This window comes from Dunckerocampus dactyliophorus, chromosome 20 (assembly GCF_027744805.1).
Source record: "Dunckerocampus dactyliophorus isolate RoL2022-P2 chromosome 20, RoL_Ddac_1.1, whole genome shotgun sequence".
In the NCBI taxonomy this organism is placed as follows: domain Eukaryota; kingdom Metazoa; phylum Chordata; class Actinopteri; order Syngnathiformes; family Syngnathidae; genus Dunckerocampus; species Dunckerocampus dactyliophorus.
In genome coordinates this window covers 15,166,728-15,188,865 of record NC_072838.1, presented here as the reverse complement: position 1 = coordinate 15,188,865, position 22,138 = coordinate 15,166,728, and the positions used below count along the sequence as shown (strand labels likewise).

At 40.8% G+C, this 22,138-nt stretch overlaps 1 protein-coding gene across 2 annotated transcripts in view; it reads right to left on the bottom strand.

Annotated features, from left to right (window-relative positions):
* Nucleotides 1-20,044, bottom strand: part of fam135b (family with sequence similarity 135 member B) — a 36,801-nt gene extending 16,757 nt beyond the window's left edge. The window contains exons 1-8 of one of the 2 annotated variants that reach the window (XM_054763780.1): nt 19,857-20,044; nt 17,586-17,802; nt 12,447-12,543; nt 10,877-10,956; nt 4,319-4,461; nt 2,163-2,233; nt 1,851-2,024; nt 1,508-1,634 (exon numbers count right to left, since the gene is read on the bottom strand). In XM_054763780.1, coding sequence (XP_054619755.1) covers nt 1,508-1,634; nt 1,851-2,024; nt 2,163-2,233; nt 4,319-4,461; nt 10,877-10,956; nt 12,447-12,523 — 672 coding nt within the window. In that variant the 5' untranslated portion in view covers nt 12,524-12,543; nt 17,586-17,802; nt 19,857-20,044. Of the gene's footprint in view, nt 1-1,507; nt 1,635-1,850; nt 2,025-2,162; nt 2,234-4,318; nt 4,462-10,876; nt 10,957-12,446; nt 12,544-17,585; nt 18,669-19,856 lie in introns of those variants that run through there. The other variant, XM_054763779.1, reaches the window with a different exon arrangement.
* Between the last annotated feature and the right edge of the window lie 2,094 nt (nt 20,045-22,138).

Below are 22,138 nucleotides of genomic sequence, written 5' to 3'. Positions count from 1 at the left end.
AGGAAAAGTAGAGAACAGCAAAATAATTGACTTAAAAAGCAGAAAACAACCCAACAATGGGAAGTTGAGCTACTTCCACTGTGACAGAACTCCTTAGGACAGCACTATTCCGCTCAATGCAACATCAAAACAGGAGTTCAGAACAATCAAACAAATTTTAAAATAAGAACCTTCAATCAAATGACTATCTCTAGTCGGAAACATGCTCAACAATACTGTACATCTACTTTTTCACTTGATAACATTTGGGTAAAAAAGTCTCATAAAGCACATAAAGAAGGTGAGGGAGTAGGAAGCTCTCCGTGAACATTTCACCTGCAGCGACGTGGTAGTACGTGGCGCTTGTGAGCTGAACTCATTACTAGGATCAAACGAAGACACCGCACCCCACCACCTTCTCTCCACCACCTTCCTTCCCAGCGCTTGTCTAAAGCCAGAGCTTATTAAAGGGCCCAACTAGGGGTGGGAATAAAACCAGGAGGAAGGGGTGGGGGGTAGCTGAGGCGCTCATTAAGATTTACAGCGGAGACAGTGACGTCCGAAGCTGCAAGTTATTTAAGGATTTAATGAAAAAATTTAACCGTTTTGCATCAGAGAGTGGCAAATTTGTGGTAAAAGATTAATACATCATTGGTAGTAGTGGGAACACATAATTGTGGGCTGGGTGCAGGCTCTCCTCCGAGGGAATTCACCCAGTTGCCACCAAACTTGAAGCGGGTATACCAGGCGGATGGCTGATGATAAATTGCGAAGATTACGAGTTTTCAGCAAAGTGTGCGGTTGTAGCTTGGCAACAAAGTTTTATCATTCGCCATGAAAGACGAAGCTCCACCTGGGGACTTATAAGATATCAGCACCAAACACCAGTGCGTCCGATTGGCACGAAATCCGGTACACATCATGACAGGACACATGATGTGTACCATCTGTTCAAAATGGGACGTGTTTATGTTGTTTTTATCCTTTGTTGTTTTATTAGTGTCCTGTGTCCTTGGGTTTTTAGAAAGGCGCTTACAAATTAAATGTATTATTATTATTCTAATTACAAGAAAACATCATAGAACCTATACCGTGGTATGCACAAGTGGATTGACATTTTGGTTTAAGGTGTACCTGAATGAACTCCTTCGAGGGAACTATTCCAATACCCACCAAAATGGACATACGTATACTACACAGAAAGGTTACAATAAATCTGAAACATGGGAGTTTTCAACATAAGGTATGAGTGGAACATGCCGGCAAAGTGTGATGATTGGCCAGGAAACAATTACTCAGCTTAGGCTTTATTTGAGAGCCTGTATGACTGGGCGAGGAGCTCAGTCAGTTATAAGCCATTTAATCTCTGCTAGCTTCTGGTTCGTGAGTCTCAAGTGACCAATTCTGAAGATGACACACATCCAAGATCTATAAATCAGATTTGCCACCACATGGCGTTGAGCATCTTGCACCGCAAGCTGGAGCATCTTTCTAAACGGGCATAACAACTTGGATTTCCGCAGCGTACCTCCGAGATGATGGGTTTGCAGTAGCCTGCTCCAAACACAAGGTTCTCCACAGAGATGGCAGATGGATCGCTGGTACTCTCAAGTGATCCTTTTCCCAGCCAGGATCCCTTTCCTGTGCGAGCAAAGCTGGAGGAAGGAAAGACATGTGGCGATGGGTCAGGAAGCATAAGGAATTGTTGATGAAAATACTGTAGAAAAAGACCTCTAGAGTGAATTCAATCAAAGGGTTGATGTTCCCCTGATATGATGAAAGGTGAGAGGAGCACATCAAAACAACCGCCATGCTTTGTGGAAGGTTAAAGCTATGGAAATGAGAACCAAAAAAAAAAACCTTTGTTCTACCTGATTAGCGGCTGATGTAAGGCAACCAGTGAGGCGTGGACGGAAATGGAAATGACGGACAGGTGGAAGTAGTCAAACATGACAGGAACATGATGGTGCAGGCCTTGCTGCGGGTGGAAGTGCAGGTTGAGCGTGCGACTGCTGATCAACGGGACGGCCACAATGTCTGCCAACCTAAGAAACCACAAGATAGACAGACACAGGATATTCATTTCAATTCCACTCATATTTAATGACTTTTTCCACCAGCGAGTATCTGTGCATGCCATGGCTGTTAATAATTCAACATGAATAATTGGCCTGTGCTCCTACTGTTGCTCGTTGTCAGTGAAGTGAAGATCCAGCTTCAACTGGAAGTCCACCTCGCTGAGGGCCTCCTCCACCTGCAGGACATTGGCAAAGACAAGAGCACTTACAGGTCATAGACCTCCGCCAAGGCTTAAACATTTGTCAAAATCAGGGGTGTCCAAAGTGCGGCCCAGGGGGCCATTTGCGGCCCAAAGCTGTTTTTTTTTATTGGTAAAAATATTGACAGAAACAAGTTGTAATCAAACGAGGAAAAGTCATAATTTTATGAGGAAAATAACGTCATTTTGGTAGCATAAAGTTGAAATAGTAAAGAAAAAAGTTTTTGTTTTTTTTTATTATGAGAAACAAACAAAACAATGACTAAAGTTGTAATTTAAAGTTACAATGTTACGAGAATAAAGTCAAAATATTTTGGAAATAAAGTCATAATTCCGAGAAGAAAATTTACAAGAACAAAGCTGAAATAGTTGGAAAATAAAAAACAGCAGAAATGAAAAAGTAAGCAGTAATTTTATGAGAATAAAGTCAAAATATTAAGAGCAAAAAGTCGTATTCTAAAAAATCTTTTTTTTTAAAATATAATAAATTATGCAGTAATTTTATTAGAAACAAACAAAACGATATGAAACATTTGGTTGAGGAAGAAGTTATAATATTATGGGAATAAAGTCAAAATATGAGAATAAAATCATAATATTACAAAACAAATTACTTAAAGAAGAAAGTTGAAATATTTGGAAAACTAAAATAAAAAAAGGAAAAAGTGCCAAAGTTGATACTAATAACATGCTTTTTCACCTACGTCACAAAACTGAGAAGCAGTTTTTTCTTGAAATATGTATAACGTGTACTTGTGTTGCTTTACAAAATATCAAAGTGGCCCTTGCATCCTTTCATTTTTTATTATGTGGCCCTCAGTGGAACAACTTTTGGGCACCCCTGGTCTAAATCAACGGCTGACAGGTACAATTTAGAGATTCACTAATGTACGATGATATAGAACAAATAGATAGTATTCCGATATTATTTGGACATCTCTTTTAGGTTTTGTCCATTGAATTCCCCCATTTGAATGTTATATATCACCGATATGGTAAAGTATATTTTGCTTATATTATGTGAACATATTATTGAGGAGTTATATTGGGCAACGCTACATATTTGAATTCCAACAAAGCGCAAAAACAAAAAGCATGAAGCAGACAACCGGAGCACAGAGTGGGTGTGATGGTGTCTTTTGAAGGTTGAGTTGAAGAGATGTTAATAGATTCACACGGTGGTGCTGAGAGTGCTTCCCCTCTGTCCCTAACTTACATTAAACACAGCGATCTTCGCGCTCATGTCCAGCATCGATGCTGGCATTGATCAAGAGCAAGATTGCGTATACGCGAGGGGAAAACGAGGAGCTATTTTTATCCGTGCTATCTCAGGATACGAGCGGCAGATAACCTCTGGAAGGTTAATGAGCCAGGAGCCTTTGGGAGAGTTTGCTGCTGAAAGCCACCATGTCTTAATGCTACTCTGTCTGCACATCCATTCAGAAGAATGTATGTGATTATTTAAATATGCTCCGAAGGGAGCAAGGAAGTGCCTTGAAAGCACAGATGACAGCGCATCAATAACCGTCTCGTGTGTTTACAAGCCTGATCATTTATATCGAGCAAAGGTAGTCTGGGGCACAGGTTCTTTACATGATAGATAAATACCCTAAATGCTCTAATTATAGCTGGCCTGTTTATTTACTTAAACCACGAAGAGAACAGATAGGAAAACTCTTTTCCCACATAGTCAATTATTTGCAAGTGTAATGCACAACACAGCAGCAACAGAACCAATGTTGTAACACCAGTAAGGAGCACACTGCTCAGCCAGCATTAATAGCACTGATGAGTTCATTGCAAACAACAGCACAACAAATGTAGCACACATGAGTTCGACACCGATAGCTGAGTAGCAACATTTTAAAGCACATGCAGGGATACATAAAGCTGCTGGATACTGACCACTGATGATACTTCAAATGCAGCTACAGCCAATGTAATAAAATGACGCACAAACTAATAATTGCGTGCCGTCACAAACAGCAGCGCTAGAATAAACCCATCTTGCAAAAAGGACACCAACAAAGATTGTAGAAAATGTCAACCAGCATGACTCACCCTTTCCCCGTCCAATAGCAGGTGCACTTTGAAGATCACACAGTCATTCACTGTGATATCCTCGTTTCTGTAAAGGATCTGAAATATCCGGCTGAACGCGGTGCTGTCGTACACCCCCGGGGAGCTGAAGCTGCAATCTCCTCCTGTAGCGACACCACAAACACGCATTACATTGCAAAACGTGTACACGGAACATGACAGACGCTTTGCAGGTTGAGCTAGAGAAATGCAAATGGTGCATACAGTTCATTTGTAAATTCATTATTAGTTGGTGCTTGGGCAGCATAAAAAGGATTTGTTTGAAGGCCTCGTTGTTCATTGGATTGACAAATACTCAGATAAATGGGACAGTCCAAGGAACTCAGAAAGATCTAAGAAGGACAACTGTCAAATTATACAAGCTGAGGAAGTATTTTGGACCATCAGCGATTGACGAAAATCGCCGAGTAATTGAGACGCTCATAAAAACATCGATTTTTGACAAACGTTGACATTCTCTTCTGATTTCGGATCAACGTTTTCAGTAAGAGTGACTGTTGTAATTGTCATTACGCAATCCGTCCCAGAAACGCAATCGGATCTGCGCATGTGCAAGGCCTACGTCACTTCCTCCTTTAGCAAATTTTTACGACAGCGCTCCTGCGACGTCACGTGCTGTGGCAGTTATTTTTTTTAAATGTATGAACATAAATGGTCAATCACCATACTTCATATATGTAATATATTGGGGGTTATTTTATTAGTGACTCATTTAAAAGAGTTCGGTAGCTTGCAGATTTTGCTATCATCTTTATTCACGTTTTTGGCAGTTGGGTGGGGGGCGTATATTGCTGCCCTAAAAGATGGCGTAGATTACAACAAGTGACTGCCGAAATATCGAATATAGAAATATCCGATATAGACGCGTTCCACACATGCATAGAACAGATTGCATAATGACAACAATTATTAGACTGGATTCAGCTCCAGAGCCTTCCCCCATCTCACTTCAATATGCCTCATACACTTTAAATGCATTTTAAAGTATAACATGTAAAGGTACTCACCACTAATGAATGATAATGTAAGATGAACAGATGGAATCGGAGTAACGGTGCATAAACACGTAAAAATTTTGAGGGTTTTCTTTAGCAGTGGTACATGTACAATGTGCATATTACCACCTATTTGTATTAGTGACTTAGGGTGAATGAGTGGAATAAAGCAGCCTATTTTCAAAGAAAACAATTTGTTTTCGACCAAAAATGCTTGAATTTGCAGGACCGTGAGTACTGAATTGCTAATGTGCGGGGATCCACTTTAACTCAATTTAATGAAATGTATGAATAATAATGATAATAATACATTTTTCTAAGAACTCTCATATCAAACAAAAATGTCATTATTGTTGTTGTAGTTTACATTGCTGTATCACTGCAATGTTGCTAATTGTATACTTTGCTTCGCTACATGAGACGGGCAAAATGCACACACGCTGTGAAAACAATCCCTCAAAACTGGGCATTATTATTTGTGTGAATGCTAAAAGCTATGGTATTTGATCTATTAAGGCCAGTGTGCATTAAAAAAAAAAAAGAAAGAAAAAGAAAAGCAATTCTATCTTCATTATTGCTATCAGGCGCTATATTTATCATTATGTCGTACAATCATGTTGGCCTATAGGCTGTTAAAAATAAAAAAGGGGGCAAACTAACACAGCTGCCCTCAAGCAGGAGGATGACAATGATGAACTACAGTGGCGACCAGAGCCTCTGCATGTTTTTAGTATCACACACAGTAAAAAAAACAGCATGCTAATAGCACTGTTGCAGTGAGATTCTTGTTTACCCTGCAGTATTTTCACACACCGCTGTCCAGCTGCGAGGCCCTTAGAGGCTTTTCAAACGTCCTGCTGTCTGTCTAGTCTGCCCCTCTCCACGGGGCTTCCTCCTGATATTGCTGCCGCTCCCTGCAGCATCAAGCAGCCGCCCCCTAAACACGACAGGGGTTGCGGGGGGAAGAGTGGGAGCATGACTGTTGTCAACGGCTTGTTAGATGTGTGAAGGTGACTGCGTAACCTTTGTGCGGGCGTGCTGCCGCAGCTGCTGTCGCCTTGCCGACTGACAAATGATGCAGGGATTAGGATTTGGCTGTAATTTTAATTTTTTGAGTATCTTGATTGACTGCAGATAATAATTTTGCTTTGGCAGCACTCAATGGATCGAGCAATACTCGAAAAACATGGCAATTTCTTCCAAGTACCTACTCATTTTTGTTGAAAATCCTACTAAATTTGCATGAGAACATGCAGTTTCCAAAAATTAGAATTTTACCTGTTGCAGATGTTATGGTCATGGTGTAATTTGAAAGTGTGCTGGAGCAAATGTGATTGAGTAGCACTGATTTGACAATAAAAGCAACATGAGGCTCAAATGTAGCTCTCCATTAGTTTTAAATGGCCCCTTGTGACTAATTCAGACCAGGACAAAGCACTAATGAACACCATAGGAGTTTTACACAGGGTTTAAACGCACGTTGAAAGTAATGAAGGTAATGGTCAGTCATGATGTACAACTAGTATGACTTGTTGGTATGATTAATAGTATGCTACTGCATTCTTGTAACACGTGCACCAGTCACACATCAAACGCTTATTGCATAATGGGATGCTTCCGTCTGTACACGCTTTTTTGGGCGTTATCACATCCTGCACTTTAAAACTTGCTGAAATGCCCCTAAGCTTTAGTCACAGTGATTCTGTGCCAGAAATAATCTGCTTACAGCCGCCGGTGCTCTACATCTGCTGTGTATTAGAGTGTGTGTATATGTGCACTCTCTATCCTATCCTATCAATAAAACCCACAAAACTCTCAGCGTGCAACTGCTCCTCATGATAGTACAACATTCTGCCTTGAAAATCATTCTGTTATTACAAGTCAACGGCCATCGTTAAATGCTCTATTTGAGCGTTTGCCTCAATCCGTCACACGCACGATGCGTTTCGTCTGGGGCCAAACGACTGAGATGTCAAGCATTGCATGCAGTCTCAGAGAGATCACAGTAAGGGATTATTTCCTGTTGCTGTGTATGCTCAATGCTCTTGCTGGCCACATTTATGTTCCGCAATCAGCCTGCGAGGTGAACTGTCTTAATTCATGACCTTGTGGAAGGAGATGCATAGCAAGAAGTGTGTGTGTGGGGGGTGGCACAGACATCTAATCTTAATATGGATATGAATGTGTGATGCACATTTCCTTTTGACACTTTAACTTTCACAGAGGGAATTTATGACCCATTTACATTCTTTAAGAGGACATGGCATATTTGTACCTTCATTTCACATGTGCACTGTCAAATGGGGATGCTCCAATCAGGGTTTTATGCTGCCCATTCTGACCTTGATCATATCGGCTGATACCAGTCATATGGATGAACTGTGAATTTTTCAATGTATTTATGATGAGTCCTATTGGCTGGGTGCGCCGTAAAGGAGGGAAAAGTTAGGACATTTCCAAGGGCCCCTGACTGCCAGCGGCCCCAAAAAATAGCTTATTATTAAAAAAAATAAAAAGGGGGGGTCCTTTGTGATTTTTTTTCATGTGGCCCAAATGATGGCTGTACCCCTGCTATTGGCTAGATGACCTGAAACAAGGAACCATAAAATCATCGTTTAGACAAAAACGCATATAGGATTATGTACTTTTCCAAGAGAATATATATCACTCCTGAAACTTACAGAGGATAAGACACCTTCTTTAAGGAGAATTTCGATGTGGGACTGGCAGGACTTCCAGGTAAGACTAGCGGGGCTCCAAGTGAGAGAGCAGTCGATGGAACCCGGTGTCTTCCACCGCTGAGAAACGTTGCTCATCTACTCCGATGAACTCAATAATTTTTCAGGTTATTTCTGAAAATAACCTTCTGCACTGTGACGACACGTGACGTCAAGTGTTTGTTCTTCAAATGAACGTGCAACTCAGTGACATTTTTCGTGGCACGTGTTGCAGGATGCAACCTTTACATCACTCTCACAAATGGCATTTCAGTTACACACAGCAGACATGCCTGCGCACTGTGAAGGAAAGGGAGATACTACCCATGACATTAGCAGGACACTACACTGCACACGGGGATGCAAGTGCAAGTGTCAGGGGGATAAAAGGGTGTCAGTGTTGCTCTGCTACCACATTTGATCTCTACTTGCTAGCTCAGCAGACAATTAGCAGGTTCTCAATGACGAGTTCCATTTCAGAGCCTTTACTTTGTGGTGCTATAAAATCAAACATACGGAAATACAGCGTGTCAATTATGCCTTACATCATTTGCCTTGTCATTTCCCTGTGACATTCAACACAAACAAATGCATTAGGCTGATGCTAATTTACATTGGAAACCCCATATGCATTCCGGCAATTAGCATTAGCTTTTGGACCACCTCCATGACAACTAATTAGACATTTAAATGTACATTCCACTTAAACAGATGATGCATAATCAGCAAACAAGTCATATATATAGTCGACTATATATAGTCGTACTATATCCTCGTGGACATCGGTTGAAGTATTGTACTGGAGAGGGGAATTAACAATGGAAGACAGACAGACCATCGTAACATTTAAAAATGGAGGTTTTTCCTGCAGAGAAATTGGAGTTTTGGACATCTCTGTGTGGAGTTTGCATGTTCTCCCCGTGCGTGTGTGGGTTTTCTCCAGGTACTCCGGATTCCTCCCACATTCCAGAAACATGCATGTTAGGTTAATTGCAGGCTCTAATTTGTCCATAGGTATGAATGATTGTTTGTCTGTATGTGCCCTGCGATTGACTGGCGACCCTAATGAGGATAACCAGCATAGAAAATGGATGGATGGATGGATGGATGGATTAGCGATGTCTGATATTGGCTTTTTTGCCAATAATTGATATGCCAATATTGTCCAACTGTCAATTTACGATTCCGATATCAACTGATACCGATACCGACATGTGTAACATCACATATCTCCTGTCGTGGAAGAACTGGACTGGACAGGACTGGACTTATTACCTTATTGTGTATTATTATTATGTATTATTATCATTTATTACGTATATTGCACTACAAATTTGACGTGATCTGTTCCATATTTATTTATGTATTTATTCTTATTCTATTTTCTCATCTCTCATGTCTTGCCTTGGTTGTTTTATTTTGTTATTAAGTTCATTATGACATTGTTGCAGCTGGAAATGTGAATTTCTCTTGGAGAGTAATAAAGCATCTATCTATCTATCTATGTATCTATGTATGTACTGTATGTATGTATGTCGTGGATTTAACACTGCACTTTCGAGCATCTCTGTTTATTCAAGCACATTTTTACATGCCATGACGTGAGACGTCCGGCATTGGTGTGATTCCCTGTCTACCCATTGATACGAAGGCGGCAGCACCGGGGCTAGGATGAAGGAGATTCAAGCCTTCGGTACCTTCCATTATGATGGGAAACATGAATTCACTACTGAGCAAGGTCAACGAGCTGGCAAGAACCTTGAGGGAGTGCATCTTATTTGTGCTTCACTGAATGGCTAACAGCTAGCATCCAAGAGGCTAACTTGAGGAGTTAGCCGACTTCAGTGCAGTCAGAGCGGCCAGGAACACAAGAGCCTGTGGAAAGTGCAAAGGAGGTGGGCTTGCACTGTATGTGAACAAACTGTGGTGTCATCCTGGCCAAGTGAACATTAAATTGTCCATCTATACAGCATTTTTTTAATATCGGTTGTCATTATCAGGAAAAAACCCGATACTTCACTAAATGACTATAATTTAATCAAAAATAAAGTCATAGCCCTTGCAATATGTTTACACTACTGCAAGAACCTCTATATGACAGGAGAACTACGGCTAAAATGTTAATCCTACGTTTGAAGTCATTCACGGGCCAGATTAGGCCCACGGGCCGCCAGTTGATTATCCCTGCTATAAACTAATGAGGTAAGGAAATAACCTGTCACCATGTTCCTGTCATCTCTCTAACAATGACATGCAGGAACGCCCTCACAATTAGACATGTACTCAACTGGCCTGTGCCCATAATCACACACAGACACACACAATGACACACACTCGGCCAGTCACGCGTAGCTAAAAATAACTACTATTCCTGTGAATCAGTATTATCAGTGAATTGACTTTTCTGCTTTGCTAGAGGCCAAGATTTTAAAGGTTGAAATGACTTTAAAAAAACAATTACCTGTTTGGCGATGACTCATACTATACTGCATCGTATCGTCTACGTAAGCGTCGTATACTGGCGTATCATAAAACATATAGATTATGCCACAGTGCGCGTGTTACTGGAAATCTAGTATACTTCACAAGTAGTTTGATTGTGTTATTTAATCACGATTTCCTCCCTGAATACATCTTCAAAGTTACCAGGAGGGCTTTTAACATTTAGAACAATAAACATGTGTTCATGTCCTTGGCTTGAGCAAACAATAATAATAAAGCAATAAAACAGATTCGGGATTACTCTCATGTATATCTGAATATTTTCTAAGAAAAATGGATGTACAGTATAAATAGTCAGCTCTCACCGGTATTGTCATGTGTTGTCACTATCAACCTGTGGGGCACTCGAGGGGAGACCTTTAACCCCGTTCGTACCTGGTAGAACCTGACAAAAAGGAACATATAAACATACATATAAAGACATAAGCTTGTGTGAAATACTTGGAAAGACAAGATAGCAAATATGGCATAAAGACGTCTTCAGAGTTTTCTAATCATTAGACAAAAGCTCAATGACAATTAGCTGCTAAGAAAGTGAGACGTTTTGGCTGATGGCGGGCATGTTTTTCAACCAGTCTTGCTCAAATGTGACACATATGTGCTTATCAGTCCCCTAAAGGTGTGTGCCGAATTTGGTGGTGATTCAGCTCAACGCCCTAAACAGTGGCTGTTTTGGAGAGCACATTGAGCTGTGTGAGAAATTTCAATCCCACTTTGAGATTTAATAATAGTGCCATTTGTTGGAACAATAATAGCACTGGCAGTACCGTAGAAGTGCATGTTTTGACAGTAGAAGAGTTAGCCTACACAAACAAATATCAACCGTCTAAATGTACGGATTTTAACCAAACACTGGCAACACCAATTTTTTAGCTTTTAACATTTTAGAAGCAATCAGGCAAGGAAAGAGAATTACACGAGGGGGCATATATCTCACCCAGTCAGCAGCAGGGCTGGGGTAGTGTTTCTAGTGTTTCGTGCAACTGCCACATTAGATCACGTCGGGGTCACCAATGTGGCAGTGGATGGTCTCAAGCAGGACGTTATTCTTCAACTGCTCACAACAGAATGAATGCCAAAGCAGGAGCTTCTGGCCCAAAATATTGTACACAAACGACGCCCCGGATCCAACTGCGGACTGCGTGAGAGATATGTCCGCCACAGTATTACATGAAACAAAATCTGCTCCGTATTTAAAGGCTTGATCATGACGAATAAAGTTAAAGACATGATAATGCATCTCAGTTCAATTGCATGGTAATCATTCCAAAGTGTAAGATAAACATGGGGGATTCTCAAGGGTTACATGTGGATTATTTACAGGACTTTCCGGATGATATGCATCGACACGTTGGAAAAGGTTTCTATGTTACAGTAGGTCAGGTCGATGCTCTTTAGCGCAAAAGGAAATTTTAGCTCTCCTGGGACTTATTGGCTAAATGGGAGGGGAAAATGTGGCACTAAAACAAAATTAATTATAGTACAGTATACCATCAGTGTTTTAGTGTTCCCAAACATGGACGCTTGACAGACACAAACGTAAAGAGCCTTGACTGTCATTACATTCATAATGAGGTGTTTAAAGTGCAGTTTCTTCCTTTACATGCTAAGATATACTGTAAATTTAATCAGTACATTTCAGCTGAGGGCTACGGTATTACTGCAAATACAGCTTGGTATATGATATTAATACCATGTCATACATAATACAACATGCACTAATTGGAAGGCAGCCTTGGTGGAGGTGGAAGGTGTTGGTATTTTAATTTGTGACAAATTGCATCTTAAAGTTCATACCATGTGTGACCTGCAGGTTCCATCAATTAGTCAGAAATGTAATGAGAATTCTATCTGTGTGGCGATATACTATCTTACCCTCTTTGGAAAAGATCCACATTGTGAAACTTGTGCAACTCTATGGAAAACTCCACTGTTCCCTGTACTTCAGACATGATATAATCCCACTCATCACCTGCAGGAAGACAACAGGAAGCTTCAATGAGACATTTTGCAGCTTTAAATTGCATGTTTTCACACAATTTTGGACACATATTGTCTCTCAGGTTCACATAGACAATGGACAATATTCAGGTAAGATGCCTGGCACCATGGAGAGAAGATATTTTGATACTGTATCACAGACACCCCGAGGCACAACTGGCACAAACACTGTGTATGTTTGTCTTCCATTGAACCAACAGTGTCTGGATCTCATTGGACAAAACACAGACGTGAATTTATTTCCACCCAGCAGTTGACAAAAAGACCTTGAAAGATGAAATGTATACAAGTGACAGTGATGTGCCAGTAAAGCAGTATCAAATAACTCCAATGAATGCACTGAAACGTAATCCTTTCAATGTATGTGCCTTTTTAAACAGACATGGCTGCTTGTCGCTATGAAAGAAAGCCGGTGATGTGACTCACCATGCAGGAGAGCGGTGTTACAATTAGTTTTCACAGTCTGCCTTATCAGGTAAGTATTTTTCACAATTGGACTAAGAATGGTGATGGTGCAAACCCCACTCAAATCATTTCCATAAAAATGCATGATAAAACACACATTACACATTGATGGCCTTTAAAGGTCTCCTATTATGCAAAATGGGCTTTTTAGTGATGTTGTAACAGTATGGGCCCCGAGAGCCTGTTTAGGAGCACCAAATGTGCAAAAAAATCTATCACTGCTGCCTTCCTGAAAAAAAAAAAAAACAGGCTTCGCTACACATATGAAAACAAACCCAGGAGCTCTGCCAAATGTCTGTCAGCTACAGATGTGGGAGACGTAAGTTTGATCAGGCTAACCTAGCATGATGTTGCTGTTAAATGTGAGTGTAATGTTGTGTCTTCCTGTCCCACTCTTTAATGTTAGGTTGTTGTATGTGACATATGGCATATATTACATTAGACAAGTGCAGAGTTACAGTGCATACTACACTCTGGGCCGCACAGGAGATCTGGGCATCTCTGTGTGGAGTTTGCATGTTCTCTCCGTGCATGGGTTTTTTCCGGCTTCCTCCCACATTCCAAAAATGTGCATGTTAGGTTAATTGGAGACTCTAAATGATCTACGGGTGTGAATGCGAGTGTGACTGGTTGTTTGTCTGTATGTGCCCTGCAATTGGCTGGTGACCAGTCCAGGGTGTACCCTGCCTGTCGCCCAAAGTCAGCTGGGATAGGCTTCAGCCCCTCGACCCTAGTGAGCACAATTAGTATAGAAAATGAATGGATGACATGTTGTCTGAACCTGCTGACTAAAAACCTGACCAGTTGAGGTGTTTTATATATAACTTTATATATAACTTTTTTTTGCAGTGTTCGATCACCGCCACATCAATGTTAAATTCATGAAAAATAGTGGCAAATAAAACATTGCACCCACCAAAATATGTCAGTGATAGATATTTAGATCTGAATACATCATTAATTTAATAACATTTTATTCACATGGAGCACTTTGGCCCCATAAATATAGTCTTGCTTCATGCTTTGAAGCTGGTGTGTGTTAGAAGCGAAACGGAAGGTGTTGAAGGCACTTCCCATGCTAATGAACGGCTGTGGTTGCAGCGGACACAATTGTTGGATTTCCAAAGTTCCTGCCCTGTCAATGTCATCTGTGTGTCAGAAACAACGACTTCCACTGCAAATCATTTTACAGGATGCAATTACACTTCATATCAGAGCCATGCAATTAAACCATAATATTCCTGTCAGGTTTTTGTGTCCTTTTTTTCCAGTACCCAGGATTAAATCATCAATCAAGAAAAGACCAAATGTTATCATCACTATACCTCAATTACAACCATGGAATTTGCATTTCACATACGACTTAACAATTACAAAACATACATATCATAGAAGGTCCTTATAAAGATGTCTGCATGTTTGGAGAACGTGTGGTACGTAAGAAGTGGATAAAGTGCACAGTTCTCTGTGTTTCCAGTCGGGCTTACTAAAAGCACTGTTAAACTGTCAAAATGTTATTCCCATATGACACTCAGTCCACCATTCATATGCAGCACATCAACCAGCCAAAGTGGAAATGTACTGAACACAACTGTTTTGTCTCATTGCGCTGACTCTGCATTTTGTTTGTGACGTACACTTGCATGTCCAAAGAATAGAAGCTTTGTGTCTAGGCAGACTAAAATGATGTTCAGGAGTCTGTTTCTTAAATAATTAGCATTCATTTTGCTGGCTGTTTTATGTCGTCACTGATGAGTGGATTGAACATTGTGTACCAATGTGTCTTCCCCCCAAACAAGCCATCTTTCTACTGTAATGTGCGTATTACATAATGCACATGACACACAGACGTCATCTGGCGTCATTATTAGCCCCAGCCTGAAGATTCTCCAATAAGTTAATTATGTCACAAAGCACCCACGCTGACAACAACAAAGGCCCGCGACTGCCCTTTATACACGTCTAATAACTTGTGCTGCCTTTCATGATGTGATGACCAAGCAAGATGACGACATGGGAAAATATCTCGTCCCTGTTCTTCTGCTATTTTTGGGCTGTAAATAAATCTTAAACAAAGATGAAAAGACAAGACAGATGAGGACGGCTTCAATGGACACCTTTCTGGCTATTGCGCAATGAGATCAAATACATGAAGGTAAATATGTGCAGTTAAAGCCAACATTATTTCTACTTTTAGCTGGAAATAAGAGAGGCAAGCGGCAAAACACCAAACCCAAACTTCTTCCACCGAGGGCCCCACATGAAAAAAATCATAGGATGCAGGGGCCTGTTTTTTTTAATCATTTTTATGGGTTTTTTTTTTTCCTTTTACAAAATAAGAAACATTTACATATATTTTAAGCCAAAGTTTTGTTATGAATTATTAGTTGCAACATGTCAGCTTTTTTTCTTTACATTGTGCCTTTTTGCTTTATTTTTCCCTTTTTTGCTGTCTTTTAGCGTGAGTTTTCTTCTTACAACGTACCGCAGGCGTCACATGATAGACGTGTCAAGGCCACACTTTGAACTTTAGCACTGCACTAAACAATGGGTTATGAGATAATAAAAGCAAAAAGTAAGCCACATATTTTACCTTTATAGACATTGTACAACACCAAAGATTTCCTTGATAATATAACAACTTGAAAACTAATTTGTTCAAATTAATTTAATAGTATTAATAATAATAATTTGAGTTTAAATGTAAATACTTTGAAAAATGTGGCTCCTTAAAAGGCAAAACATTAGGAACGTCTCGGTATGACAGCACTCCACCCTTGCAAACCAAAATTATGTATAATCTTCAGTAAAAAGACTTGACCTAAAGTATGCATTATTATACAATGCATAAACAGTTTTTATACAGATTGTGTGCAGGTGTAACTAATGAAGTGTCTAGAAAAAGCTAAAGGCTAAATAAACACACATTTAGCCCTCTGTAATTACACCAGAGGGCACTGAGGTCACCCCTTCTGTGGTTCCGCCAGTTTAAGCAGTCAAGGTTCTTTAAATTGTGTTTGTGTCAAATATGCTGCAAACACACAAACCTGAATGAAAAAGCCGTGCCATTCCCAGAAAAGAGAAGCAGAGACAATGTGTCCTTGGCAGGAAAACACCAGAGCCAGAAATCATGTGACGTCATAATCTCGCACTAAACCCCCTCCCCTGATGGCGTATTAAGCTCTTTGCTGTTATAACATTACAATACACTGCCTGGTCGTGATCAAGAGTTAGTGTTAAATAGACGTGACCACTTGGTGAGCAAAGGGATTTTCTTCAATGTACACAGCTTGTACTCACTCTCACCTCTTGGCAAACTTGTTTGTGCGCCATTCCATCTGCCATGTGCTAAGATAGGCATGATAGTGACTGTTTGTTCTAGCTCTTTCCAACATGATCTTGTGCTTTCTGCAGAAGCAGTCACACAAAGGGCAACATCACACTGCACATGAATGTAATACACAACCTTGTTGGAGTCATAAAGATGGCTGTTCATTGCTGCCTTTATGTTATTACAGACATCAGACTGTACATACAGTAGCATCATGTCATTTGTGCAGAACTGCTGTTCAATCATGTGCAGTAGAACAATTGCATGCAGTAAGCGCTTGCAGTGATTTGCATTTTAAAAGAAAAATACTGCATTTAAAAGGGTTTTAGGATTTTAGCTTACAGAATATCCACGGGCTCTTAAGGTAGGCGCTGGTCAAGGAAGAACCATTTCCATTTGGTGCAGATCTGGATAAAGGTGTGACTTTTTCAGTTGAACAATGTTCCATGCATAATGTTGAATGCTGATATACATTAACAGTCAAACGTTTTGAGACATTTTCTCATGCAGTTGAATGTTTGCGGTTTAGCACCATGATGCAAATAAAACAATTTCAACAGAACTTTGAAGAGTGGTGCCTCTTGTGATTTTGGTGCAGATCTGGATAAAAGTCCAGGACACATTATAATACTATTCAGCATGTATCAATGGATGTCAAGGCTCAAAGGTCCAAATTAGCATAATTTCCACAATTGGGTGCCATTTCGTGCTAGTTTGCTAGTTAGCACAGTTATCCTAAAACTACTTAGCCAAGTCCCAATATACGTACTGCGACTTAATTAATATTATTATATTTTAGTGCATCTATGTTTTTTGTCCCAGTTTTGTCAATGAAGTGTAGCTTTGTTTGCATGACACTTACAAAAAGTCAGGCATACATGCACTGAAGATGTATCATTATTTATTATATGGCAAATATTATTGGGTCTTGGTGGAGGTCTCTGCTCAATATTAGACTTTTTGTTAACTCAACAGTGATGCTCTCCATACAAAAGGAAGTTGAACGCATTCATTGAGCACCTATGCTTAGATCGTAAGGCTGTACTGCATAAATCCTCTGGAATCATTGTCTATAATAAGACCCTTTCACACAGCATCATCTGCAGTCTTGTCTCTTCTGTACTGTACAAACACAGACCTGGTGTCACAGACACACACACACACCCACAGACAGCAAGCTCTACCGGTGCAGACAGAGCAAAGTCCGACATCCTTACCTTAGCAGTGATCCAGGAAGTGAGACGATCCAGTGAGTAAATGCAGATGGATGCGCTCCTGTGCAATGTTTATATCTCCGCTTGCACTGCCGCCGCGACTGCTGCTGCTGCTGCTGCTGCTGCTGCTGCTGCTGCTGCTGTTGCCATGGTTATTCATCCAGACCCTGCGTGTACTGCAGTCCCCCCACTTTCCTTCTCTGGCGCGTGCTCTATCGCTCTTCATCAATCCATCCCAGAGGAAAAGGAGGAGGAGGAGGGGGGATTTCAAATTTGGGCGTTTAATCTGCCTTTGTCCTCAAGCCTCCAGGGTTTCAGTTCATGCAGAGAGAGACGGGTGCATGGCTGCAGTATTAATAGTAAAGCGTGCAGACACGGCGGTGTGTCTGTGTGTGTGTGTGTGTGTGTGTGTGTGACTGTCCTGCTGCTGCACTCTGTCCACCAGCCAACCAGCCAGCTGACATCAGAGCCAGCCCACTAAAAGCTGAAGTGAACCTTAAGGAATTACCGTGCAAAAAAGGGACATTTGATGCAAACCATGCATTAATGCAGCCTGGAAAACATCAACATGGGAGATTAGTTGGGGAAACAGCAGTCGTCATCAGTAACGACAATTCTGATCACAAAGTAACATCAGTAGAGTGACAATAACGCTACAAAAATCTGGCAGATGCAATGCAAATGTAGTCATATTTGACACATTCACACGAGGCAAAAATCTGCCCTTACAAGGATAACAAGACTCACTTTCAATTGTATTAAAAAGAAGTCGGTAGGCAAACTACTGTATGTTCTTAAAGCCAGTCACGCATCATGTTATCATTTTTGTAGCGCCCCGCTCCCATCTTCACCTTCCTCTTAAAAAGCCAAAGTCAATTGCAGCTTTTCTCTCATGGCATTCAGCCCATAGGCTCGCAGTACTCTTGATTAAGGATGAAGCGCCATTGATTTTTTTTCTCTCTTGTCTCTCTCCCACTCAAACCTGGCACAATTTTCTGAGAGGTTAGGCCGCAAGGACGCCACTTTCCGTGCTATCCAAAAGTAATAAAGTAGTAGATGATAACGTTGCACACTGCTGCACTGATGCCTTTTTCTATACTTCCTGTATTAAAATACATAAAGAGTATAATCTATTTAAATTAATTTTAGGAAATAAATAAACATTTTTAATGTATTTATTTTAGCTATAAAATTACTAAATTGCATGGATTTGTTAAAGATTTGGTGTTTTCCTATGTTTCTCCTCCCTGTAGCGAATTTTTGCTCCATGTTGCATACATACAGTCGTCCTGCACCACTTCACGCTTTGAATATATCGCAGCTTTCAAAACATATTAATTTAAAAAAACATTGTTGTTGTTTCATGGTTGACTATGTCATATTATTATAAGTAAAAAACAATATGCACATTTAAGCAAATTTTTAAAATTAATTAAGCATAAAAATGGCTAAATGAACAGAAATATAAATGTAAGGCATTCAGGAGACTCATTCAAAGACATGTTGTGTTATGTAGTATTCTAGACTTGTCACTAGGTGTCAGTAATACTACTGTACAGAAACCAGAATAAAAAATAGAAAAACAAGGAACGGGGACCTTTGACCACAGTGACATTTTGTTTTTAAACAAACAAGCGATGCGCTTCGTTTTTAGCTCGTTTTTGTCCCACGGGAAAGCTACAAGTGGATGTCACATTTGTGTGGTACTTACTTTTTCCAAGTGTCACTGAACAATTTTGCTGTCTTGTTGTCATTATTAACTATGTCTTGTCCTCAAAACACTTTGTGCGTCATTGAACCTAACCACATAGTGTGTCAAGCTATAGTCAATAGCCGATAGCACTCATCATAAATACATTTAAAATCTACAGTTAATCCATATGATCGGTATCAGCCGATCTCAATCATGGATGATCGGAATCGGTAGCATAAAACCCTGATGGAAGCATCCCTACCTAAAATCTATGATCGGACATTGAAATTCATATAATGTATAAGGCCGATAGACTAATAGTCCAATGTAAAGCCATTAGTGTCAATATGTGAAGTTCAAAATGGTCAGTAGTGACAAGGACATATCACATCCATATTTGTTTTTCGGGTGTTTAATCTACAGGGTAATCTCTAAAATTGAATGCCCATGAGGTCGCACTATTCTTTTTACACTTGTATGACCTTCATGGGCAAACAGGTAACATTTCACTCTACCCAGAAGCGATTGTGTTTAACCTTGGAGTGTCCACAATATGTGACTTTATGCAATTTGCTACTTACCATACAAGTCGAAGGAAGGCTTGAAGGGCCTCCCACTGAATGTTTGCTGTTCCACTGAAGTCCCGTAGGTGGCGGTAGAGCAGGTTTCAAACTGTTGCTGACTATCAAGCAAAGAAGATGTTTCAGGCATCTTTGCTAATGCTAAAAATAAATCCAAAGCCAACATGAATCTAAGCACATTGTACCATTCAGCATGTGAGTGAATGTGCTATGACATTTCCAACTAGGATCCAGCTGGAGTGCAGCTCATGGGTGGAGCTGTTTGCGTCTGTGGGTCATGAGTGTGCTGGTCATGGGGCCTGGTGAAAAAACACATACACAATATTTTTGCCTGCTGCCTTCTGGAACTTGCAATTTTGTTAGTCTCAGAGGTCACACAATAAGGTACAGGTCCAAATCTAGTGTTTCTAATGAGCTGTGTTTGACCGCACCTGTCTCCACATACAGCAATGTAACATTATGGACAGAAGGACACAAACATTAGCAACGCTAGCATAGCTTTATGCTCCCATTATAGTCTCACTTTCACAGCAACATAATGCAAGGTTAGCCAATTATCCATGCATCTGTTTTCTATGTCGCTTATACTCACTAGGGTCGCGGGAGTATGCTGGAGCCTATCCCAGCCAACTTTGGTCGAGAGGCGGGGCACACCCTATCAATCGCAGGGCACATATAGACAACAACCATTCACACTCACATTCAAACCCATGGACAATTTAGAGCCGTCAATTCATGTTTTTATGTTTTCGGAATGCGGGAGGAAGCCGGAGTAGCCGGAGAAAACCCCCACACGCACGGGAAGAACATGCAAACTCCACACAGAGATGCTCAGATCGTCCAGATCTCCTGACCGCGTGGCCAGCATGCTAACCACTAGGCCACCGTGCAGCCCGGTTAGCCTATTAGCCTAACAACAACGAAAAGATCCAATTTACAGCTCCCAAGTCTGTAGCTGTCTAATACAGATAGTTGGAAGAGCTGTGGTTTAAGATGTGTAGCAAAGCCTGCCTTTTTTTTCAAACAAGCTTATGGGTGTATACACTTGGTGGGCTCATTAAGCTAGAGGCGGGTCAAAGCAGTGTATGTCTGTGAGGAAGGAGGTTTTTCTTTCCGGAACTTCAAATGCGAGCGTTTTTGCACCTCTTCTCTCAAAAGTGAGGGAGACCTGAGACACTTAGTACTCATAAAAAGGCCCCACTGTGACACTACTGTTATAATATTCTATGTAGTTGTAGTTGGCGTCCAATCGCAAGACAAAGTATGCGATTGCATCCATCCAGTGTGGTCATTATTCACCCGGACAGCTGTGGTTATCCTTTTTTTTTTATCAAAACAGTCTTTTCCTCTGAAGCAGCTGTTGCGAACCGAAACACGCTTTTAAACCGCAAATGGCATTCGCTTAGATATTTTATAGCAACTACAACTCCTACTCATCTTTTTTCGTTTGGCTCTATCCTGTAATTCAGCTTATCAGAGCTTGCAGGGGGGGTGTTGTGTATTCTCCGCATGCAGGGTTAATAGCAAGCCCTGTGTCATGTCAACACAACAACATGCATTCTTCAGCCAAACTGATGCACATATCATCACTCGCAGCCTTATGAGGATAATTATTAAGAGAATTACACACAGGGTGCACATATCATTAAGGGGCACCCAAGAGAGGAGGAGGGGAAAAAATGAACACGGCGTGGTTTACACACACATGGGCCCTGCGGCTCTAGCATCTTTTTAAGTGTCGGTAATAAAAAGTTGACACCACCTCCACAAGAACTCCTGTCCAATGGGAGGCCATTAAGCAAACTTTTATTTGGCCTCAGAAAAGGCTTGAACATCCCTCGCACGGCTCCTCGCGCTCACTCCTCAACATGCGCAGGTAGGACCCGGCTGAAGGGGGGGGATTTTAATTTCGACTTTTTACTCCAGCATCTGTACCCGCATCGCCGTCGAGTCTCCATCGCAGAGGGCAGTGAAACATGGCCTTCCGCTCCTCTGCTTTGACGAGGTAAATAACGTTGTTGGATCAGTGTCAAGGCTCGTCAACACTTATCTTTATTACCACCTTAAATAAAGTTGAGTCTTTCTTTATGTCTCGTCGATTAAAGGCAGCAGGAAACATGCCAAAACAAGAGGGAAGGAATCCATTGTGTTACACTTGTAGAGAGTCAGGAGTAATAGGAAATGGCATGACATTGATTATGTGACTGACTCGTTACATAAAAAGATGCAGGCTCTTTGCAAGCTATTACAGTTTACAGCATCACCTTAGCTTTATGGGTGAA